The following is a 25,714-nucleotide window of genomic DNA, read 5'->3' as shown; positions in this document are numbered from 1 at the left end:
GTGGCACAAGGCCTGCATTGTTCTCTGCTCTGTCAATCTGCAGCAGTACATTTTTAATGAGCTTTTTTCTTGTCAAACTGACATTTTATGAAACACAAATCGATGCTCGTTATATGTTCTAATTAATGTTTTAAATTTATTATGTTAATGCCATTCTTCCACTTGTGACCTTTCATGTAACCAGTGTTTCATCAGCTAGTAGCCTCTGTACCATCATTAGGGTTTGTTGCGGTCATTGGTTCAAACGATAACAAATTACAGCTTGAGTTAGTTATTAAAAAGCCTTCATCATGAGAAAGACTGAGATGAGATTAACTAATGATCGGTCGTACTACAGGAACAATACAGTGTCCTGTGAAACCAGTCTCTCTCTGTGAGGAACCACCCAGCACCCTCATGTGCTCCTGGTGAAGTCAGGTTGTGTCATAGCTAACGCAGTACCAGCTCTGGGGCCACCCATGGGTGAACTGCTGTCTGTTGTGTGTCTGTGGTCAGATGGTGGGACCTCAGAGGGTTACGTAACAGGACAGAGATGGTTACTGCAGCCTGGCAGGGCAGAGACAACTGTGGGCTACAGATGACGCAGGCTGCTGGATGAGCTGCTGGTGGAGTCACTCAGCTGGTGCTGTCTGGTGATAGTAGTGATCACTAGAACATTTATAGGGAATTTCTGATTTATTAGTGTTATTATTGAGTGTTTAGTACACACTGTAAGTGATGAGACACGCGTGCGGGTAACATTAACATAAGACGTTGATTTTTGTACCTAGGTTTTTCCCACTTCTTTCAAACACTTTTTGGCTACTTGAGTTTTGACTGAATTGAGGCATCTCAAGACGGCTATTTCGCTTTCTTTTAACTGTTGCCAGTGTTAGCCATGCCGACACTGGCTCAGCCAAGCTGCAGTGGGCGCCCAAATTATGACAGTTGTCTCAGGTGAATGACGTAAGATGTACTTATTGCCATAGCAATGCTGACAAATTTCCAATTTGAGCGTTCTAATACATTTTTACAATATAAACATATGTTGTGCATGTGGTCCAGATTGGAATTGAAAAAATGCGAGTCCATGCAGCTTTTTGCTGTTCACACCGAGTAGAAACTGTCAGATCTGTGTCACATGTGAGGGACAAAATCAGAATTAGGCTGCCATATAATGATTATTGTCATAATAATTATGTTGACTTTTGTATTTTGACTTTGGCATATTTGTCTCTACCACCCACAGATACGTAAGTACTAAACTGCTTGTGGCAATGCTAGCCACCTATACCCAGATGATACTATACCCAAAGGTAACAGGGGAAATTGAGTGACAGATGTTCCCCCCAAAAAAACAAGGGAAGACGCTCGGGTGAAGATCCAAACTGAGAACCACACCAGCCATCCCCTTCACAATGCAGACACTGTGTCTTTTTAGGGGCTGTTGAGTGACAAGGAGTGCTAGGAGAACAATAGAAGTGTTTTTTAGGAAAATGTTTTTTCCAGATGATGGAGTCACAGAGACTTGAGATCAGACCTACATCAACCAGTCCACTTTCGAACAGGAAGAGGAAGTGGGTCAATTGTTATGTTTTTGTTTTTTTTTCTGTTGTGTTTGTCCTCAACATCCTGCTGGGCCGTCTCTTCTTTCTCACATTCCACATTTTTCTCCTTTCTTTTTCTCCTTTCATACATCCCCTGCCCTGGCCCTCTTTTGTCACCGTCGCTCCCTTGTTGTCAGTTGTGTCACACATTTGTTCTGAATAAGGTAATCCCCTACTTTGTTAGTGAAGTTGTAAGATGCTGTCATTATTTTGATCCTGTGCAGGATGTGATCCTGTAGCCCTGAGGTTGAGTGTATGTCGGGTCTGGGTCAACTCTCCGCTGAGATCAACAGTTACTGTCAGCCTGGAGTGCAGTGTGTGTGTGTGTGTGTGTGTGTGTGTATGTGTGTGAGAAAGGAGAGTGTGTGAGATTGTATTCAGAGAGGGTTCAGTTTGGTGCAATCCAGTTGTTTCTAGGGATGAGACAATATATCGAGATTCAATATATCGCAATGGAAAAATGTGACAATATGTCCATTTTATTCTGCTGTAGTAATCACAAATGAGACAGCTTGATCATCACAATTTCTCAACATCTCCATCCAAATTGTATTATTTGCACTTTGAAATTACATTTTTAAATTGCTGTTTACATTCTAGCAAGCCAACGCCATTGCTAGAATGACTAGTGGCTCAGAAATAAACATAATTCTGCACAGTCAGACTTTGTTGTCACTGAACCTTTATTTATTACATCGTATCGTGGTTGTATCAAATCGTATCGTGAGATAAGCATGTCCCATCTGATGTCCCATCCCTAATGTGGTGCAATCCAGTTGTTTCCATAATAATCCATTTTATTAGTTTCAAACATGACTTTGACCCAGGTCAGGAATGTTCTCAGAGAGTAATACACATGCTGAACACTGAAGATGATGTGCTTTTGGTTCTGCTGAATTTGCATGGCCCATTTTTAGCCTAAATAAAACACACATGCAAAGGTTTGTGCACATGCAAACACACCCCGATCAAAAAAAACACCTTCGCCCGGAGCCGTGTGCTATTCTAGTGCGGAGGAATTCCTACAATATCTAGTTTAACTCAGCGTGACTAGATCATATTGCACGCCCCCCGGGGGGTCTTTAATACAAAAGTAATTGTCTGCTCAGAAGCCACTTGAAAGTAATAAGGAGTTCATCATGTGCAGAAGCCTGTGTTCTTTTCTTAAGCCTTACGCTGCCAGGCATGATGCAGTTCCTGGTTAATGGTTGACCTGGGAGGATACACAATGCTTAACTGGGGAGTTTTTTTTTTTTTTTTTTTTAATAGTGGAGAACGTTCCAAATATCGCTCTCATTGACCTGCTTGCGGTTTTTGTGTGCGAGTGTTATTATATAAAAGGGTTAAATTTCAACTAAAAGTCAAGACACAGATGGTAGGGCTGTCAGCGGATTGTGTCCCTGTTATGATCGCACACACACACACACAAACACACAAACACACACACATATACAGAGAGGCCAAAAATCCATCTGTTGAACCCATTCAAATACTTCTCTCTTCTCTTTCTCCAAACTCCTCCTATACTCCTAAATACTATTCTAAATACTATTAGAATAAGTTGAGGTGAAGGCGTCAATTACAAGTTCACCCACTCAGGATTGAACACATTTCAGTTCTTTTAGGTGTGTATAGAGAAAATGTCACATTTAAGACTAAACTAAATCAGGTAGGCTCTATCTTAAATATTGTCAAATGAGTATTTAGGCCAAGCATCAAGGCTGGAATGCAGAGCTTGTTAGAGTGTGACAGCTTGTCTTGGTCACCTAGAGATTTTAGACACTGGTTTGATCACTGCCAAGCAACATACACACACACACACACACTCGTTCTCTCTCTTTCTCTCTGTGTCTCTCTCTGTCTCACACACACACACACACACATAGGAATTGCAGACGTCGGTGTTAACACTGCATGGCAACACGGTCTTCCCTTTCCCGCTACTGGACGCTTTGCTCTGTCCGTGCAAACACTCAACCCCTTCCACCTTTTCAAAAAGCGCTTCCTCTCTCAGTTCTGTTTGATCAGGGACAATGGGGGGACGATGGTTTCTGCTCCTGTGGGAGACTTGAGTCCAGAAGTGAAGTCACAGTCGAGCGTCTGCGCGTTTCACTTGGCACGGCTCTTTCCCTCAAGATTTCTGACTTGGAAGACACCAGGTGGGGACCCGGTCTGCTGGTATTCTCATGAATATTCATGACTGGGGAGGGGGCGGGCCTACATGTCGACATAGGCTGTGCTGGGTTCCTCTGTCAAGGACTATACTCAGCAGAGGATAAGCATATATCTTCACTGACGAGTTTACGTAACAATGACTTGGATAAGTGCAGACTGTACTGTCCCACAGACTGTCCTGAGGCTGTTGATTCTTGTCAACTGTCTTCTTAAGGATGGAGACTTTCATGCCTGTGCTGTTTTTTTGTTGTTGTTTTTTTTAGTTTTTTTTTTGTTCCTTGTGTCAGCAGATCCAGAACTCTGTTTGTATTATTTAGTGTGTTTTTGTCAATATATGATGGATAAGTGACTAATGGATTGAAGTGTGTTCCTCTTGCCTTGGCTTGGGGCTTGAGAGTTTGACATAGTCTATTCAAATTGGCAGCCTGAAGGTTTTCTGGGTAATTCTCATGAATATAGCGAAAGCTGAAGGGACAGACGTACAATAATAGTGGATCTGATTCTCTGTTTGTGTTGAAAGTTATCAGTCCTGCACACACATGAATGCATTATTATTGAAGTAATAATCTGCCGCATTTTCAAATGAATATCCATTTTGCTACTCTCTGTCGCCGATTGATATAACAATACTGATTCAACCTACAGCCAGTTCATGACAGCTTTTACGGTTACAATGGTAGATTGTTTTAATAGACATAACAGACAATAAAACCTCCAATAGGTTCTTGTTTGTTTCCCACAGCACTACTGAGCAGATTTGAAGGTTTGGTCTGAAGTGTCTTACTGAGAACAGCCGTCCTGTCGGCCCTCTGGCCTCCTGCTCTAGTTCTCTGAGGACAGCACCAATCCATTTTAACCTCTCAGTCAGAGGTCCAGAGGTCCGCCAACCCATCATCATCTTTATCAGCAGACTTGGTGTGAGCCAGCAGGGCTAATAAGCTTATCGCTTTGGGCTGGCTAGTTGGCCGGTTGGCTGGCCGCGATGACATCAGCCTGTCCCTGAAATGGCCTCTCTCTTCTTTCTCATTTTTCCCTCTGTCTCTCTGTTTTGTGTTTTCCCTCTCTCTCTCTTTGCTCCCTTCCTCTTTGCATCATTTCTTCTCTCTCCTCCTCTCCCTGTCTCTCTCTCTCTCTCTCTCTCTCTTTCCCTCTCTCTCTTTTGGTCCCTTCCTCTTTGCATCTTTTTGTCTCTCTCTTCCCTCCCTATGTCTGTCTCTTCCTCCCCATCTCTCTCTCTCTCTCACTCTCTCTCTCTCTCTCTCTCTCTCTGCTTCCTCTGCCTCTCCTTCTCAGAGGCGCTGGTGGTCCGGTCTCGTGGCTGCAGAGTGAAGGTCACGCTGGAACACATAAGCACCTACAAAAGACTTAAAACATTCACAAGGAATTCATCCCCCCCCCCCCCCATCGTTCATTTTCTCCCTCAGCTTCACCGTGTTTCTCTCTCTCGTGCGCGCGCGCGCTCTCTCTCTCGCGCGCTCTCTCTCTCGCTCTCGCTCTCTCTGTCATTCGTTGGTTTTGTAAATCCAATCTTGTTAAAGAGATTTTGAATCCTTACATGACACCTCTCCAGACCGTGCATGATTTTTTTTTCTTTACATTCTTGTGATTCTTTCTCTGTCCTCCCTCAACCATGATGGGGTATTTTAAGTTGGTTGCCAGGCAGAAAATGGTCATGAGTCTTTTGTCAAGTATGTTATCACAGTTTGTGTGTCTTTACCTAAACATTCACCCCTTGTTATGGAGCTCCCTTGTAATGGCCTGTAGAAAGTAATTTATAAAATCATGTAAACATTGTTTTAGAGGTAGGATCTAATAACTGGCCTCCACTCGGGCCGCCAGGCAGTCAATGCTGCCTTTTCAATCAATGAAAGCTATATTGCGTTCACATTGCATTCATGTTGCATCGTGTTCGCGTTGTCCAGTGAAAACGTCCAAGTTAAAAAATCGTTGAGATTCAAATCTCCATGGCCAGTGTGCGCGTTCACTGTCATATAGTGCATTGAAATAAGGTGAAATACAGTTGATATTCATTGTTTTCTAGTGTATTGACAAGCAAAACAAAATCATACAGTGAATGGCAATCCACATAGGCTATGATGCTCACTTCAGTAAGGCCTACACACATTGAAAGTGACAAACACTCTCCCAAAAGCAGATCATTTAGGCCTATCCTTCTATACTAGAGTAGTTTGTGGTTGCATTTCGTTTTTTTTTTCAACTCAACTTTAAACTCTGTTTAATTTTGCACCTATCGAAAAAATACTAAAGCTACAGTTATTGATGAAAATGGTCCAGAGGCAGAGTCTCTCTCTCCTTCATACACTCACACTCTGTGCCTTCCCCTTTCTGTCTCCATCTGTCTTTCTCTCGCTCTGTCTCTCTCACACGTGATCTCTTGCTCTTTCACACACACACACACACACACACACACACACACACACACACACACACACACACACCATCTCTCACTCTATCACACACAGTCACTCTCTCTCTCTCTCTCTCTCTCTCTCTCTCTCTCTCTCTCTCTCTCTCTCTCTCTCTCTCTCTCTCTCTCTCCTAACACCCATCCCTCTGAAGATTTGTGCATCAGAAAGAAAGAGGCGCCTATTTTGTCTGTCAGGTGGAGATGGCAGCCGGTCACGAAGGTGACAGCCGCAGCAGTGATGAATGACACGATGAACGACAGAACGTGAATGCAGCTCAACACTCGCACTTTGTCTGACACGGTGCTAATAGTAACAAAAGTCCGTATAACTGAGCACGAGCGCTGCCAGTCACAATAGAAAACAATAGAGAAGGGAACAAGGGTCTTTGTCTGACACCCTGTAGTTCCACAGGAGTTTAGAAAGCTAATAGAAGGGCTGAAAGTAAGTTTGACCCGTGCAACAGTCTGGATCTGTGTCAAACAGTGTATTTGCTAATGCTTGTTATGGTTTGTTTTAGCATGCTTAAATGGTACCAGGCACTTTAGAGAGTTGCACAAGTGTTTGCGGTCAAATTAGTGTATTTTTCTGCGACTGATAACACCTACATTTTCCCGATGTGGTCAACCCCACCCATCTATTACTCAACGTAAGTTAAAACAAACAAGGATTATTCTCAGATATTATTTGACCCAGTTTCGGCATCAGTATGAAACAGGGATTTTGTTAATTATGTTTGTCTGTAAAATTGAAAAGAGGCCACTCAGCACTGGTATGGCAATTGCTGTGTGATTTTTAAAAGCAAAGTTCTAAAAATAAACGACAGTAATAATGGCCTTCGTATCAGCGGAATGACTTTCTGCAGTAGTAATTACAGGAGGTTTGTGCAATCTATGGTTCAGGTAATGACTAGCTATATAACTTCAAAAACAGCTGTCGATGACGGACAGTTATATGGTGAAGTATAGAGAGGCTGTAGGTGTTATATGGGATAGGAGAGAGAGGGAAAATGGGGCTGCTGGTGGTGGTGTGGGGGGGTAGTTCGTCTTTGTCAGTGATTTTGGGTGGAGGGTGGGAGGTCACCCATCCACCCACCCACCCCCCCCCCCCCCCCCTCCTCCCTCCTGCCTTGGCCAGTCTCCATGTGCCGAGCCCAGGGCCTTGGGAATGAATGGCGCCCGGGCTCTGCTCCGTCTTTGAAGCCAGCCAGGAATGCGAGGCCCTCTTTTTTTTTTTTTTTTTTTTTTTTTTTTCTCCCCTCTCTCTGTTGTTCAGGCGGCCGGCAGCGTTAGCAGCTATCTGCGGCAGTGAAATATTCCCTCCGCTGCGCTCATTGTGCATCGGAGAGCCGGACGTCACCGGCTGGCCAATCAGTGGCTCTCGCTAGGCAGCCTGGGGTCTCGGTGGGGGGAGAAGGGACTCACCAGAAGTCTTCCCTCTAATCTGTAGCTTCTCCTGGTTACTTGGTCCGGTCCCTCTGCAGAGAAAGAAAGATGTTCTGAATGAGAAACAAGGCCTAAAATCATGTGGTAAAATCCTTGTTTAAAGTGGAACTTGAGAAACTTATTTCTTTCTCAGATGGAAATTAGGAAGGTCAGCAACTTATGCTCGAAGCTTGGGTGAGTTTTTAAATTTTCTGTTTCTTTCTTAAAAGTTTTGAGTATTTCATTCAAACCAGTCTGCTACTAGCTGAACACTGAGTATTCCCCAGTCTCCCTTGCTGCTGTGTGACTGTTGGTCCATTCGTCCAACTTGTGTTCAGTTTTCCTGCTGTCATTGTTCAGCTCTCTTGTCTCTTGTTGTTGTGGTTTGCGTGTGAGGGTATTTGTCTGGGCCGGTCACCCTCTCCTCTCCCTCTCCCTCTCCCTCCCTCCCTCTCTCCTCTCTGTACATTTTGTCACTGCCTGTCCCCTCCATCACTTCCACTTGAGCGCTCCCCTGTTCGGGAGCCCCTCTCTGTTCACAGAGGGGAGAGGAGGGTTGGAAACCACACACACACTCTCTCTCACACACACTCACACACCCCGCAGATCAGAAGGCCCTTCATAAACACATGGAATCCCCCTTAATACTGTAGTTTGAAAGGCTCTTGGGAGGTGGGTTTTGTGTGTATGCAAAACGACCACCTGTGTGCACATTACATACAGTGTTGAGATTAAGGCTCATCTTTGATTCAGTTTTTTCAGCTGTGTTTAGACAAACTTGGCAATACTGGGAAAATATTGAGGTTTATTATGGGAGTTTACAAAAAAGAATTTCTGAGTCATCAACTGCAATCATAGGCATTTAAGTCAGCATTTTTGATGATTTAATCTTTCTTTCTTTTTTTATTTTGTTAGATTTTGATTATTAAAAAGCAAGCAACAAACAAAAGGCAAAAATCCACTGATCCACTTCTATAATGTGTAACAAAATAAAAGCTGCCAATTTTCTGTGTCCTCGTCAGCAAGGAAACCCAACTTTATAACTGCAGAGTGAGACTAGATGAACTGGTTGACTTTGACCTTTCTGTGTGCATGACAGGTATGTAGCTTCCACCTGATGACAAAGCCATGGACAGACACTCTAGGTCACAAGAGAGAGAGACAGAGAGAGAGAGGGGGAGAGAGAGAGAGAGGCCTGCATTCACTGTGTTATTAGGATCCACCCGAACCTGTCATTAACTGGCAGTAGTTAGTTTCTGTTTTGAAGCAGTTTATAGGATATCTGGTGAGAGAAAAGTTTCTGGGTTGTAGAATCTTCAGTTTTATCGCTGTGAATGATGAAATGCTGTGTAAAGTCATATAAATTAATAAGGTTGGATGTGTAGTGGAAGATCCTACTGTTATTCAAAGGAATTTAGTGAAAGCTATAGTTACTGTAGACTGAAGTGAAGATTGAGGCTGGCTGTGGTTATACAATTTTATTATTACTCATGATAAAAAAATGTATATATATGTTAGGCTCAAAGTTTATTGATATAAGTGATATAAGATTCTGACCTGGTTTTTGCAAATACTTTTTTATGGTTTGTATTAGCCTACTTCAGTGGGAGATGGGTTTTACCACAAAGGAAGGACAATGTGATGAATTCAGTGAAAGTTTTCTCAACAGTGGACCTTAAATTGTGTTTTTTTGGAGGGAAATTCAGCTAGATTTTTTGTTAATTTCACATTTTCTCTTGCAGTGGTGGTAGTTTTCTTCTATGGTGTCACACTGCTGCTGAATGAATGTAGAAGAAACACTTGCAGCCTCTGTCAAAGTCTAACATACTGTAAAGGTTTCCTGATGAACTGAGCGTGGTCTCAGTCAGACATAGTGCTTGTCTAATGAACTGGAAGTTTGATCTTACCCCAATTGTTACATTTTACATTTTAGACATTTAGTTGACACAAACAAAAGAAATAATCGGCAGGGAGAAAATGTAGAAAAGTCTTAACCGGCCACAGCGCTGCATAATGCGTTAAACATCTGTCACATGACTAATCCGCCAATATTTCTGCAGGTTGATATGGAATTCCTGACATTTTTTCATGTGTGTGCTGCAAAGTGCACCGGCAACCTCAAGGCCCCTAATTAGAGGCCTTGGTGGTGCAAACCGGCAGGCAGCCTCCTTGAACAGGTGGTTAACTATAATGCCATATAAAGACAGACTGCAGTAGCCGTGTGAGCAGTGAGACAGAGAAAAATGACTTAAAAATGTTGTGGGCGTAGAAGTTTAATAGCGTTTGATAGTTTCATTTTTTGTGTCCAAGAAATCTGAACCCTAGTTATTACATTTTAAAACAAACAAAAAGTAGTTACCGCTGTTTTTGTAGGCGTCATTTTGTAGGAGAGTATAGTAGGAACTCCTCACCTACATCAAATATCTATTTTCATATAACTTTCAAACATGACATTACTTAATGGAATTACACATGATGGACCTTATATTGCTGTAACGTTTGCCACTCCAAACTGACCTAAAACTGAAATTCTTTGGTTATTTATTATGGAATTTGTGATAAAATATGAGTGAAAAATGTTCTAAAATAAGTCTATCTATGAAATGACCCAGTGACCATGTGTTGGTCGTCAAGGAGCAATCCCACATGAATGAAGAATGAGGGGTAAAATGAGATTGAGCAGAGTTAAAGGATTTCCCCTGGTGCTGCCATGTACCAGGACCCTCTGCTCTGCTGGTTAGGCAGAAACACACCTGAACCTGCTCAGTTCCCTGGTGGACCGAGAGAAAGAGGGACAGACACCCAGACAGATAGCAACATTTTTCAGTGAAGGGGTTTACCATCTGTCTCTTACCACTTATAGCACAGAGAGCAAAATTTCTCAGGAAACACAAGATAGTCTTCCAACCACACTGCAGGAATTTGACCTAGAAATGCCAGGAAAAGATTTTTTTGCTGGTGACTTACTGTTTCTGGCTCACAAAAATAGTAACTTTTTCCTTCTACAGGCCTTTTTCCAAACACGATGCCATGCTTTGATGTAGCAGTGCAGCTGTGAGTGCTGTTAACCCAGTGGACATGCCATGTTGACAATCTAATACAAACGTATTTGATTCGCACTCAAAACGGCCACACAGTAGCGTGTTTGTGAGAACTACACACACTTGCACACACATTTGACACACACGCACAGAGTACAGGTCATTTACTCTTTCTGTTGTTGCATTTTCAATTTCTATTTGAACCCACAGATTTTGACAAACCCTTTCCCTCTTCAGCTGCCATTTGTTGCAGGTGTAACTGGAGCATGAGTCCTGGCTTATGATTTCCGCCCTGATAACCAGTCTGTGTGTTTGTGTTTTGTCCCCCAGGAGCTACTAAGCAGACCACTTGAAGAGGCTTTGAATCAACGAAAAGGAGCCAAGAAAATGACCTGAATACCACCAAGAGTGACGGACAACCTGGTGCAAGTGTGTTGGTGACAATTTCCCAGTTTCACCTACACACATGCATCAACACACACGCACATACACAGACAAATTCACAAACCCTGCCCTTCCCTTCCTGCCATCCACCCCAGTCCTCCATGGATTCCTACAACTTCCACTTTGAGAGAATGAGCAACGTGGACCTGCATCCTCTGAGCCTGCCTGTCAGCCGGCTCTCCCCAGCCAAGTCCAGCAGCAGCATCGTCGACCAGCTCGCCCACCACCAACACGGCAAAGGAGACTCCGCCTACAGCTCCTTCTCCGGCGGGTCCACCGCCCCAGACTACCCCTCTCCCTTCCTCCCGGACGACCTGCAGCCCAGCTCCCTCAACCACTACGCTGATCTCAAGTATGTGAAGGCCATTTACCACCCCAGCCAGGTTCTGCAGTCCGACTCAAAGACCATGGACCAGCTGTATCGCTCCGTGGAGGCGATCTCACAGCAGTATCGCCACAGTAACAACAACAACGGTAACCACCACAGCCACAATGGCAATGATGGCTGCCATACCAGCAACAAACCACACTGTAACCAAGAAGTCCCTGCGGCGGCTCCATTCCAAGGACCTTACCCTCCTCTTCGTCCTCCTCCACCCCCGGCCCGCCTGGATAGTTTCATAGCCACAAGGAACCTAGAGAACAGCTGGGCGCACCACCAGGGCGCTGACCCTCCACCCCAGCAGCCGCAACAGCAGCCAAGGCCCCACTCTCAGCTCCAGCCCCAGCCTCCATATGCCCCAAGACCCCAGATGGCTAATCCTGACTCTGGTCAGAGAACTGACCCAGTCTACGGAGGGTGGTGGGGCTCCCAGCAACAACAGCCACAGCCTCAGCAGCCGCCTAGCTATCGCCCCCACCTCCAGCCCCATGAACAGGCCAGGGAGCCGCTGAACCCAGAACACCTTTTCATCACGGATAATAAAGCTGCCTGTGAGCAGCAGAAGTCAGAAAACATCTTAAGCCGATCCGGCGTGAGCCAGACTGAGCACCTGAAACCCAGACAGCCTGCAAGCAGTGGCGGTCGTAATGGAGACCATCATAACAACAACAGTGGTAGCAGCAGCCATTTTGAGGGTCAGCGTAAAAGGGCGCACTCGGCCCACGAGCCGACCCGGGCTGCTAGCCCCTGGAATGTTGCTCAGAACTTTATCAACAGCAGCATCCAGCACAAGGGGCAGTTCTATTTCGTTACGGGTGTGTGCAAACTGTCCGAATCTGGTGTGAGGACACAGTCTGCATCTCCATGTGCGTCTGAGGCTGGGAGTGAGAGCTCCACTGTGGTGGAGACACACCGGCTGAGGGAGAAAGAGAGAGAGAAGGAAAGAAGTCACAGCACAATGGATAATTTGTTTAGGCCTCGCACCTCCAGTGATATGATTCCAGATGAGAGAGAGGTTTTCACTTCTGTGACCCAGGGCCAGGACCTGATCTCCAGGAGCCAGGATGAGGAGAACCACAGACCCCCTCTCATCTTGACACAGTCCTCCCGCAGTTTTGATGCCTTAGAACAAATCCACATGACCCAGAGTCGAGACATAGGCCGCCACACTGCCAACAACCATATATTCTACTGTGGACCAGACAAAAACTGCCCCTCAGCATCAACCTCACAAGGTAAGGAGGTCACCACACTGATCAGCAATGAACAGCCGAACCATCACAAGAGAGAAGAGCAGGCGAAGAGAGGGAGAAGGCAGCCGTTGGGGGATGTTCCCAGCGAGAGGATAAACAAGGAAACAACCCCGCTTCTGTACCACCTGACCGGAGCCAGCAGGGCGGCGCTGAAGCCTAAAAAGGACTGTTTCAGCACGAAAGGCAAAGAAGCAATCCTAAACAAAACTGGTTATATAGAAGTCGCTGTTAACGGTAACGAGAGATCTCCACACGACGAAACGGCCAAGGAAGATAATGGGGAAGTTACCTCACATGTCTGTAACACCATGGACGACTCGTTCAAGAAGTACTACAAGGAGAAGCTGAAGGATGCCCAGTCTAAAGTCTTGAGGGAGACGTCTTTTAAACGAAGGGACCTGCAGCTGTCATGGCCGCACCGGATCAGACAAAGACCTGAGCTGAGACCTATGGTGATTCACGCTTTCTCCTCATCGCAGGACTCTGAGACTTCAACGGACACACTCACCCCCTCTGTGACCTCTGAGGAGACGGAGAGAGGGAGCGTGAAGGAAGAAGTAAGGGAGAAGGAGAGGGAGAAGGAGAGCGAAAAGGAAAACGGGAGGCCGGTAAACGTAGCCCAGCCCCAGGTGGCACGCATCGGAGGCAGGAAGCGCTTGACTCAAGAGCAGAAGAAGATGTGCTACTCCGAACCTGAGAAGCTCAACCAGCTTGGCGCCGCCCCCAACCACTCCTCCTGCCGTTCCCTTGGCAACGATACCGAGAACTTCTTCCCAGTTGACTGTGAGGGGGAGGAACCTGTGCAGCAAGGAGAGCAGGGATTGGTTGCCGCAAGGAGGAAGATGTTTGAGACCAGAGGACGGACCCTATCAGCTTCCAGCCTCTCTAAGACGAACCTGAAACACCTCCAACACAAGGCCCTGGTGGAGTACATGGAGCGTAAGACGGGCCAGAAAGTGGCCGAGCCCCAGCAGCCGGGGCCTCAGTTACCACCTCCACCTAGACAGAGGCACTCCATGGGGGAGAAACCGTTTGACTGGGGTCCCAGGCCGCTGTCGGCAAGTCCTGAAGGTAAAACCCCGAAGAAGAAGCTCCACAGGCCCCACTCTGCAGGCCGCATCCTCGACTCCTCCACCAGCTCCATCAGGTAGGAAAGAGAATGAAAGAGAGAGGGAGAGAAAGAGAATCTCATTTGATTTTCGTGGTATAGGTGAAATCAGACTTGTGCAGTTAAGTCCTCCATTTTGATTTTCACAAAACAGGTACGCCCAGTTCTTCTCAGCGCAGTCTGGTTCAGTCCAGTCTAGTGACCAACTCCATCAGCTGAACTGGAGGGAGAACCAGCGTCCGTCTCAGGGGAAGTCTGCCTCGGTGGAGAGTCTGCTGGACCAGCCAGAACCGCCTAGTTTCTTCAGGAACAGATCCACATCCACACCACATGCGTTTCAGGTAAGGATGTTTAAAAGTGAGCCCTTTTTGATGCTTCCTTGTTGTTTTTATTATCAATCATGGGTATTCCAAAATATATTTTGGAATACCCATTTTCAAATTTCTGTGAAAAAATGGACAATATTCTGTCTCATGTGTCATTCATTGTACCTAAACTTTCCAGTACACCTTGCATTGTCCTGTAGAGCAAAGTCTACCTATCTAGCACTCTGAGCAAGTTAGAACAAATTGGGAAAAAAAAAACTGGCCCAGGTCTGGCTGGTAATGTGGTATTTTACACTCATTGCACGTACCCTGTTATTAGATTCAGTAGAAAGATTTAGAGATTTGTGCTGATGAAAATAATTCAACTGTTGCCTTTTGATTCTTGTGCAGGCGCATGGCTGTGAGACGGATCCTTCACCAGTTAATACTATGGAAACCTGCAGGTATGTACCAGTGCTGCAGACAAATTGGGACATTTTTACTGGTTTTAGGTCAGCTAGGTATTAGGTCAGTGATGTGTGCTGTGGCACAGCCTATAAATCTCAACTTGATTCATTGTGGCACTGAAAGTCAACACCCACCTGCTCTACTGTAGCAGGCCAACATTCCTTTCGCAAGATTTATGCTTGTACTGTAAAAGAAGAATCACTGACTGAGACCATTTTCCAGCAGTTGGCCCATTTTTCAAAACTATGCAGTAGTTTATGGCAGTATCAAATTATTATAGCCAATCTTTAAATTAAATACATTTTCCAGAGCCCTTCTACAGTGCATCAGTAGTAGTAATTTCATATCGGCCTGTGAAAACAGTCATTGGGAGGTCAAGCCCCTAAGCCTGACTGTGTTTTTCTCTATAAAACACTCAACCGTGTAAACTAATCATGGTTTATATGAATTGCTTGGCTTAAATATTGTATATAAATTGCAGTCTCCAGAAGAATGGCAATGAGGAGCCTTTGTCACGGCCGGCCCCTGAAGGCCAGCAGCGTGTCCGTGTGGTGGCACAGAGGGGGAAGTCCATGGAAGAGCTCGGAGCTTCGAAGTTCACCAGACCCTCGGCCCTGAGTAAGAGTACTGAGCAGCTGGACCAACTGTGGAGTCGTTCGACCGGACCGGGAGTGATGCTGGGACCGGACAGGGAGAAGAGGAGCGTGTCATACTTCGGAGAGGGCCGAGGAGAGAAGGCTCAGGGGCAGGAAAGAGAGAGAAGGAACAAGTGGGTATCGGAGCGAGCAGCGCAGGGACAAGAGAATGTTGTCCAGAAAAACGCTCAGGGACAGACCCAAAACCAAACCCAGAAAAAATCCCTGTTGAAGCAGGACTCGGCACCGCTGCTGGGCAGTGAGGAAGATGCCGGGCCTCTCACAACTGCAGGAACCAGGGACTCGAACAGATCCACCTCCCCAGCCTCCAGCTCCTCTTCCCGGGTCAGGGTTCACTCTGGATCTCCTGGATCCCACGGCTCTGTCACAGATGAGGTCAGGCTCAGCAGACCCTCCAGCGAGGCGTCCAACCCTCCGTCCCCCAGAGGTCAAGAGACCAGCGAGAGAGAGATCAAATCCACCTCCTCCACCCCCAACCAGACAAAGCTTCCTTATGAAAACAGACCTAGCTCCAGGTAAGATCAGATACCATAACAATACAGCGGTTGTTTCTTCCTTGAAATGATTTCACTAATTGAATCTGCCACACTGCATTTTCTTACTTTATAATGCCCATTTGTTGTTGTTTGCTAAACTTTCTGGCGCTCATTGCATTGTCCTAATTTGTAAAAATCCACCCATCTAGCACCTAAGCAGACTTAAACTATAACAAGTATTTGCAAATACGATTTGGCCCAGGTTTACTTCCTATTCATAACCTGTTTTACTTCCAGCAGAATCAAGACGTCCCCTCCTGTGACTACATCAGATCGAGAGCAGTCAGTGGATGAACCCAGCAACGACACCGCACCCCCTGATTCAAACCAGGAAGTGTCTCTGAGCTGTGGCGTCACCACGGATCCCTCGCTGTGGATACTTCCACCTGAAGAGGGAATCAAAGATGAAGTCCAGAACCTGCCGCTAACAGACGACGTGTTTGAGGACGAGTGCGCAAGCTCGGCCCCTCCTGCACAGAAAAGCGAAACCTCTGCGTCTCCTTCGACCTCAGTCTCTGACGCAGACACCAGTCAGCGTGCGGAGGGGGAGAAAGATCCAGAAACGGAGGATGAGAAGGCGGGAGAAAACCAGGGGATAGAGGAGAGGGGGAGCCCAGAGGGAGAGATGGAGAGCCCCGAAAAGCCCGTCGAGAAGCCTCAGTGGGAGGAGCTTGTAGAAGCGGTGGTCACGGCCGACCAGTCGTTGGCCAGAGCGCTCTACCCGCTGACCAATCGTAAGACGGCGTTGATGCTGATGGAGCAGCTGCTGTCAGAGGACACGCTGCTGATGGAGGAGCATTACAAGAAGAAACAGGAGCAGAGAGGAGCTGCTGAAAGGTAGAAGTCTCTCTCTGTTCAAACCCAACTCTGGTAGTCATGAACAATATTTTAACAGTTTCCATCTGCAAGGGAGAAAGTAAAAGGCATACTATTTATAATTTCCATCCCTTCATATTGGATAAAACTACAATTGGACATAACTACACCACACTTTCAGTTCTGTCTATATCCACAGGTGTGTAGATGGAAAATGCAAGTCATCTTGCTCACACCTTCCAAGCCATTTTAGAGCTACCTTAGTGTGCAGAGAGGGCAGGCAAGGCCGAGTTCATCAGGATTCATGGTCTGCGGTTTCTCTGTGATACGTTATACTGGTTTCTAATAGCCAAAGAGCAGAGCACCACCAGTACAGTGTTACCTTATATTGCATCACACACACAAACACACCTGGGCGTCCACTTAACTAGACGCACGTAGATTTCTGCTAATGTAATCACACTTATCTGTTTGGATGTATTGTATCTCAAGAATGTGCAATTGTATCTCAGTGTTTCATAATCTGTAATTAACAGTGGCGCATTATACTCAGATGATAATGCGTTTGAAGATTTATAGCACAACTTGATATGGGAATACATTTTGAGCATGCTGATACTGTGTTGTGTCAACAGAAATTGCGCTGGTCTAAATGAATGGCTGCAAGAAAGGCAGTTTGACCCAAACACGTCTTTCTGTTTCTAGTGCTGAGACGGTGGAGGAAGCTGAACCGTCTCCCTGTCCATCTGATCCTGACAGCGAGAAACCTCAGTGTCCAGAGCTGCAGAGCAAAGCTGACATCACTGAGAAGAAGGTGATTATTCATTTTTGCAAATTAGTGGACACTTTTTTTTATCCAAAATGCCTCAAAGTACCACGAATGCATACATTTTAAACACAGGCAACCCCAGTGGGATTTGAATCCCTAACTCCAGCAGTGGAAGTGCAATGTTCATAGCAAGTTACAATTTAACAGTTTCCTTTTCTTGAACCCCATAGTACTTTACATTGAGACACAGTTTTGTGTCATAGTCATCTAAATCAGGAGATGAAGAAGTGGCAATATGTTTTCATAACGGAAATACAAATAAAAATGTCTCTGGATCTTGCTAAAAAAATAAGATGAGACCAAAGTCTAGCCAAAAATTAATACATTTATTAACAAAAAAGCATAGTACCCAAATCATAAATGCTTTGGTACAAGTGAAAACAGCAAGAAACAAGCCAGGGCAGAGCAGAACAAAGCAGCTTTTTAGCTACACGCTTTCAACTGTGGTCATTTTTTTCATAAAGGAAATGGAGCAAACATTGAAAGTTGCTGGTGATTGCATATTGATGCCATCTGGATGCTATTTGGCCTTAACTGGATTCATGTCAGACCGAGATAGTCGGGTCTCCCTTATCACATGATGTACTGTCTGCCGCTTATCTGCGCCTCCTGCCTGTCTGATGTTTGGTTTGGCAAACAGCCTCTCCCCCTTCTTCCTGACTGCCCTCCACATCTGCCCTCAGACTGTCATAATCTCACTTTCAGAATCACATCATAAATTCATAAATCCAGCATTCACTCACTTACTCATTCAACCCAACTGAGTAGGCTAATATTACACATGCAATACTACACATGCACACTGAACTTGGAAGTACAAATGCACTTTTGGGTTACAGCTAATTCACTAACATTGCTACCAGTAAACCTTTATGCCTGTTAGTATTGCAAAGATATTAATTGAGTATCGAAAAGTGGGCTTGCACTACACAAAGAGTTTTTAATAGAGGATAACTTTATCCAACTCAAAAACACTGAGACATGAAGGCCAGAAGGCTAAAAATGTCTTGTCTGCAATGGGAATAAACGACAACCCCATTTTTTTTCAATACTAAATTCTACTGACAGGATAACACACCGACTGGTCTGAGCACAGCAGTCTCTTTATGATATTTATAAGATATTAATTGTTACCACTTTACAATCTGTTGACAATGGAAAAACAATATACCAGAGTCAGCATGGCTAACATCATGACAATCAAACAAAAATGTAAAATAGATATTTTGTTTGTTTTTGGTTCGCAATCTAAAAATATGAGTTTGGGTAGATAAGCGTGTATTTTTCCCCATTTTTCTTTCCACTTGGCCCTGTCTCTCTATATGTATCTATACTCTGTAACTTCAGTAAATATTACAGCTTAAACTCTCTCACACATTTCCTTTCTCTTCTTGCATCAACAGCGTTTATTGGTATCGTGTATCGAGGAGCGTCTGCGTGCGTTGGAGGAGACCCGTGCCGCCCTGCAGACAGAGATCCAGGAGAACGCGGCCTGCGGAAAGGCGCTGGAGCTGCTGGTCCAGGAGCGCTGTCAGCCCGTGGAGCTGGAGAGGTACAACCTCTTCATAGGAGACCTGGAGCGGGTGGTGAGCCTGCTGCTGTGCCTCTCCGCCAGGCTGGCCAGGGTGCAGAACGCCCTGAGCACCGTGGACCAGCACACAGACGCCGAGGAGAAGGTGAGGGAACATAACGAACAAACTTAAACATCTGTCTTTGTTTTTTCTCTTATTTTCCAGTGGAGTTCACTAGATACACTACCAGTCAAAAGTTTGGACACACGCATTTTTCTTTATTTTTACTATTTTTCACATTTTATAATAATAGTAAAGACATCGAAACTATGAAATAACACCAATGGAATTATGCAGCGACCGAAAAAGTGTCAAATCAAAACTATCTTATATTTTAGATTCTTTAAAGTAGCCGCCCTTTGCCTTGATGGAAAAGCAAAGGCTTTGGAAAGAAATTCATACATAGGATCAACTTCACTATTTATATTTGTCTAAGAAACAAATTTCAAGCAGTTGTTGCATTTTACGAATTTTTGACAACAAACTAAACATGTCCAATCGTAATCAGCTCTACTTCTTTTTTTATCCATTTATCCATTATGGCTGAAAATATTTTCAAAGTAATTCTGAAAGTATGCTTTGTAACCTCATAATCATTGTGTCATCTCACATCTAAAGTAATTAGGAGTATGGAGCCAAAACTTCAAACTATGGGTCACTGTCCAAACACTTCCAAAACTAATGTTAATTTACTAACACTCATTTATTTTCTTGATCCTTTGGCCCGTTTCTCCATCTTTTCCTGTCAAAGTAGTGAGCACTGATGCTGAGAAAGTGAGGCAGGTCCTGGCTCTTGTGTTTCTAGGGTTACAGGTCACCTGAGTGAGTTGAATTAAGATGTGATAACGATCTACTAATGTACTCTAATGCACTGCCATGTGGTCCATGTATTTTTTCGATCCCACGCTCCTGTGTTTTAGCCCCAAGTTGTTTACACACATGCACCACAGCATGTAAGTGAAAGCATACTCCCGCCACGTGTTCCTGGGGCAATCTTATGTCATGTCAAGTTACAGATCCCATGATTCACTGCAGTTCATGTAGAGCTGCTGGCGGAAAGAGGAGCGTCACTGTTGGAGGTGCGCGGCTCCCATGCCCTCAGCTATACTCTCATTCTGTTTACTCTAGCACTGCAAACATGCCATTCGGGAAAAGTTGAAGGGCAACTTTAATGGAGTCGAGGTTTCTCACTGTTTGGAATTCAAAAAATGCCAGTGGGTTTATCTGTGTTTAATTGCCAATCTTTGGCTTATCTTTATTTGAGCCTAATGATTTAATGGACATTTTGAGATTATTTTTAATACACTGCTGGATTGATAGCAGAGCATGTGAAGACTTTGTTTCCAAACTGCTACATATCCATTTTGTGGGGGGGGACGTTACTTGAAGTTCATCATTCACTATCTCTAAAATGTAGTGCTACTATGTGTAATGGTGATATCATTTGTCAACCAAGGGCCTAAGTCTTCTACTATCCATTAAAAGCACCCATAGTGTTTTTTAATTGTGTGCTGTCAATCATTTTTGCAAGATTACCGGTCACTTTTTCCAAATGATGGATAGCTCACTTTGAAATGCAACTCTTTATGCATCATTTTGAATAAAAGTGATACATTTTGTATCAAAGATCACCATGGGTAAAGTTTGCTTCATAGGATCTCACTCCAGTACTTTCCACCGCTTTGTTTTCCCTCTGAACACTCAGTTTCTTTATGCGTCCCAGCATTTCTCAGCATCAATTTATGTTTGCATGGATGCATCAGATTTCTAGATTTGACGCAGAAAGGGCTCATTGTTGGTTTGTCCATCTGTTGAATGCCTGGTGGTTGAATGCGTTGCATACTGAGGGCTTGTTAGAGGCTCATTTGTTTTCTTGCTGTTATCAGCAACACTGGTATTTACACTGACTCACCGAAACTGCAGCCTGGTTTCGATGACATTTGTATCTACCCTGCCCTCTGTTGACATAATGAAATACTGCACCTTTTTTATATCCTGTGGACATTAGAACTGAAATGTAATCATACAACTTTGACATGATTTGCTCTCCATTACGGCTCACAACAAAATAGCTTTAGAGTAAAACAAAAATCTAACCAAACATTCTGAGCACTATTGGTTTTAAAAAAAGCTTTCATAAATTATTAATAATTAACTTTCAGAGCTCTTATTTGGAGCATTTTACCTTTTTAGGCATTCGGCTAAAGCTCTTATATGGAGCCAATTGCAATGAATGATTCCAACAGCAGAATAAGCTTAAAAGAGGAAACACAATCCATTATCTATATTAGGTATAATATATCTCTTTTTACTCTCTCCCTCTCTCTCTCTCTCCGCTCAGCAATCTCTGGACAGCCGCCACCGTCTGCTGTGCAAACAGAGGGAGGACGCCAAAGATCTGAAGGATAACCTGGACCGCAGAGAGAGCCTGGTCTCCACCTTCCTGTCCCGGCAGCTGTCCACCCAGCAGCTGCAGGACTACCGGCGCTTCGTCCAGACCAAGGCCTCGCTGCTCATCCGGCAGAAGGACCTGGAGGAGCGGCAGCGGCTGGGCGAGGAGCAGCTGGAGGCCCTGAGCAGCAGCCTGCATCCATGAAGGAGAGGCGAGAAAAAACGTTACGGACTTCTCCCTCTTTCTTGACTCGCCTATAAGAGAGGATGGCTCGTTCAAGAACTTCCCCTCCTTGTTTCTCTCCTTTTTAAAAATCTTTTTCCACGCTACAGTGCCGAGGTTTGACTCTACTTTCCTGGCTCACTTTGCCTCCTAGAGACATGGGATACGGTGGAGTGGATTGTAACTGCTCCAGCTGTATCCATACAAATATTTCAGACCCTTTGCACACAATAGTGAAGAACCTTTTATGTACTGTTCACGCTCAGGAGGAAAAGGAGTGTAAAAGGACAATGTTTGCAATGCCCAATCCCAGATCCCCCTCTCTGTTTTCGGCCTAAACCCAGCCATGAGTTTCTTTTGTCCTTTTAAAAAGAGTCGGACAGGAGTGCTGGAGCCTTCCCATCATGCCGTTCTGCTCTCTGATCATGCCTACAGGTAGTACACGAGCAATGAAAACTCTAACCGAAGCTCCATGCCTCTCTGTCTCTCTCCTACCGAGCGGTTCTCGTGGTTCCCGGGCCTGAGTTGAGCACCCGGCCGCCCTGAACGCTCGCTCTCTCTCCCTCCGCCCACGGCTGTTCTCCTCAGCCAGCACAATCTGTGTACAAGTGCATTTGAAGAGATGCACTCGTCCTTTATAATAGTGCACATGCGTCCTTTTACTTTGAAGAGAGGACTAAACTATATTTCTGTGTGCCTTGATGTTGGTGTTGCTGTGGAATGTGTTAAGTTAGAGCTGCTGTGTGGAAATGTTGTGTCCCCTGGTAGCAATTCAGCAACTGTCCTTTAACTTTTCAGTAAGTTCGTAGTGCTACAGTCCCGTGTCTGCAACTATGGAAACCTATCATAAGCTTTAAGATTGTATTTTGACCAGTGAGAAGACGTCGGTGAATGAGGCAGGCCTGAAAGAGGGGGGTGTACTGTGTAATCTCAGTAAAATGTACAATAGATATAGAAGATTTAATCTTTTTTTTTTTTATGTTCTTATTTTTAAATGTTTCAAATTAAGGCACTAAAAACCAAAAAAGGTGAATGAAAAAAAGCACTTTGTAATGATACATAAATGCACATTTCTTCAAATCAGATTTGTTTTCAAAACATTTTTTCCGTTTCAAAGTGGAAGCCTTACTCCATCCAGTTACCCAATGTTTCTCCTTTACTGTCTGTTTCTTTGTTTGTTTGTTGGTTTTTATTCATTTTGAATAGGAATGTTGAAATGATGGGTAAATGGTACATAAGCACATTCAGCAACATTAAGGATTATGCTTTTTCCGGCTAATTTCATACTTCCGAGTTTTTAAGTCTTGATGATTTCATGCTGAAACAGTTCCACATACGGAGGTGATAAACCTCTTAAACCCAGATTATAAGTAAGCAACAATTACATCATCGCCTATTTTGTCCCAATGTCCCTTTGTCGCAAAAGTGACACGTGATACTTGAAATACTTTTTTTTGTTGAGAACTAAGAAAGTCCACAATCTTCACTTCAGGTGTCTTAAACTATTTTCCTGTTCTCTACCTCCACAGCGTCGGCCCTTTGAGACCCTTGTTAGTTTATTGGACCTTACACAGTAGCCTTTAGTTAAAAAACTCTTCCTGGTAACACTGTATTGAATGAAACCACACTCTTAAATGAAAGAACTTTCCCCCAATTTTTTTTAAAGGATCTCACATGTGAAAAACGCATCTGTGTTTCTACATTATTAATATTTGTTAGTTTTTCTAGTTTTATTAACTTCAAAATCCCTTTTTATTGAATATTCAACCAGGCACAAGGCAGAGTTGTTCAAGAGTGATGGGAGCGTTTCTCCACATCAGAGTATGTGCAGTGTGTGTGTGTGTGTGTGTGTGCGCGCGCTTGAGATCATGAATGAATGTGTGTTAATTGTGTGTGCGGAGATTAGTTGTTGAACAAAGACAGAACTCCTCTTGGTGTTTGCTGTGTTAGTTTTCAATAAAAAATCCCATTAAGTTACAAAATGATCAAAACGTTATCGTCCCTCAGGAAATTCCATGTAGGCCTGACCTGTACTGAGAGACTTTCATCCAACTTCTGGATTGCCTGTTGTGTTTAATATGGTATTTATGTAATAGTGTGACAACAGAGAGGCAGAGCAACTTCTGCAGCCCCTACAGAAATAAAAAAAGAAATCACTCACTAACACAATACTTAAACGAATCTCCTTGCAAAATGTCAAAGAAGTTGACCGACTCTAAAAGCGGGTTTCCCCTGGGAGCTGAAGAGCCTCCCACCCTGAAAAATATTTTCATGTTTTCTGCTAAACAGTTCCCCCGCTGCCGCTGCTGCCGCCACCGCCACCCCTAAACATTTCTCTGGAGATTTACGACTCTGTCCGCCTCAGTTTGCTAAACAAATGTATGTTTGTTTTGGCCTTTTGTACAGATGCAGGACTGCAGGGGGAGAAAGACGGGGACTTCCGTGTGTTTTTTTCCCTGCAGCCTGGTGGAATTCCTAAGGCATGCAGAAGACAAAATGCTTTGGAGAGTGAGAAAGACAGATTGGGGGAAAAAAGAGCGAGAGAAAGTGAGAAAAACGCTTCCACAAAGGAGCAGCGTTACTTTCAGAAATGCTCATTTCAGTTCTTACAAACAATTTGGCAACTTCCTGAGTCACTCTTGCTTCTCTCATCATTTGGTCAAAAGTGTTCTGTTGGGGTCACAGGAACACGGCCTGTTTTTGAAGTAGGATTAATGTTAATTTAGTCATCTGGTTTCAAATAGTGGAGGAGAGCAACACTGATACGAGTAGAAACCATCTCAAAACCAGGAAGGACAGACCTGCTTTGGATTTCAGTCAGTCCCAGCTGCTGGGAAGACAGCACAAACATTTCTAAATTCAGTTAATCTGCTATACTTTCTGATCCGTTTCCATGTATTGGGTGTTGTGACGAGAGTTTGTTGTTTTTTGTGCCTGTTTGGAGTTGTGAATTCCATGACGTTTGTAATATTGTGAATAAATTAAGCTCTCACCTCTTCCTAGTGTGCCAGATTTTACTTATTTTTTTCCTCTATGCTCTTTGTCTAAAGTGTGTTTGCCAAAATCAGAATCACTTTATTCGCCAGGCACAATAAATGCACCCAGATTTGTCTTGGTGACACAGAGACACATCACCAGCCTGCATAGTAACACACACCTGGTGCAGGGACAACAGGACCGCACATGAAGTGTAAACAGACACATGATGGACAGTAGACTAAACATTTAACTCTACAAATATATATTAAACATTTATGGGAAAAGTGATTTATCTTTTTGTGCTGCTGCTGTAATATTCAAACTGCTAGGAGAGTAGAGGTTGTGTCACTTCTTTGTACCTAGACATCACATTCCTTTATATTAACTTAGATGAAGTGCAAAATGCTCAGTGCCATCGTTTTTCGTTTCTAAAAGTCTGAAGGACGTTTCATCTGAAGTAGCTTTCAGTCAACCGTCAGTAGCTTGGTTTTGTCTTTAGTTTTTGTCTCTTGTCTGCCCTCTGCAGGCACATCAACACTTTGAGAATAGAATAATTTACCACTGTGTCACTGAACTCTCCTGGGATGATATGAAGCACCCTTCAGTGTGAGTTAATATAGGAATGTGAAAGAGTGCAGCAGGTATATGGATAGGTTATGGTTGGTATGTAATGTAGCACTCAAATATTCAGTCCTGCTTTGCTAAAATGTTTTTGACCTCAACATCTTTCCTCTTAAAATGTAAAGCACCAATAATTTTTTCATGAAACAGCTTTCTATAGCCCGTGGACTCCTTTTATGGGGCGAATGCAAGAATATGACAGCTAGAGAGACTAAATCTATGCTATACCAATGGGAGAAAGGGATCATCCCTAGAGTATTGAAGAATGTATTGTGTGGAGAGAGGCTGGAGCATATGTGATGGGTCAGACTGTCATTCTGCTAAGGGAAACAGAAAACAGGCCCATCTGTCTTTTAAATGGAAGGAGAATAGTTTTTGAGATTTTTTTGAGAAACTTTCATTGGGAGTTTAACATAATTTAGAATGTCATGAATACTGGCTCTGTTTTTGCTCCCAAAAGTGTACTTTTATTGTGGAAAA

The 25,714-nt window shown here is 44.1% G+C and overlaps 1 protein-coding gene across 2 annotated transcripts in view; it reads left to right on the top strand.

The window, feature by feature from the left end:
- Positions 1-24,631, top strand: part of shroom1 (shroom family member 1) — a 41,783-nt gene extending 17,152 nt beyond the window's left edge. For both annotated transcript variants that reach the window (XM_078286777.1, XM_078286776.1), the window contains 8 exons: positions 10,983-13,878; positions 13,994-14,180; positions 14,556-14,608; positions 15,094-15,783; positions 16,045-16,641; positions 17,326-17,434; positions 18,853-19,125; positions 21,362-24,631. In XM_078286777.1, coding sequence (XP_078142903.1) covers positions 11,198-13,878; positions 13,994-14,180; positions 14,556-14,608; positions 15,094-15,783; positions 16,045-16,641; positions 17,326-17,434; positions 18,853-19,125; positions 21,362-21,616 — 4,845 coding nt within the window. In that variant the 5' untranslated portion in view covers positions 10,983-11,197 and the 3' untranslated portion in view covers positions 21,617-24,631. The remainder of the gene's footprint in view (positions 1-10,982; positions 13,879-13,993; positions 14,181-14,555; positions 14,609-15,093; positions 15,784-16,044; positions 16,642-17,325; positions 17,435-18,852; positions 19,126-21,361) is intronic.
- The last annotated feature ends 1,083 nt before the right edge of the window (positions 24,632-25,714 follow it).

The sequence above is a fragment of the Centroberyx gerrardi genome, chromosome 11, assembly GCF_048128805.1.
Source record: "Centroberyx gerrardi isolate f3 chromosome 11, fCenGer3.hap1.cur.20231027, whole genome shotgun sequence".
Classification (NCBI taxonomy): Eukaryota; Metazoa; Chordata; class Actinopteri; order Beryciformes; family Berycidae; genus Centroberyx; species Centroberyx gerrardi.
The sequence above is the reverse complement of the archived record's forward strand: the minus strand, read 5'-3'. Positions and strand labels throughout refer to the sequence as shown.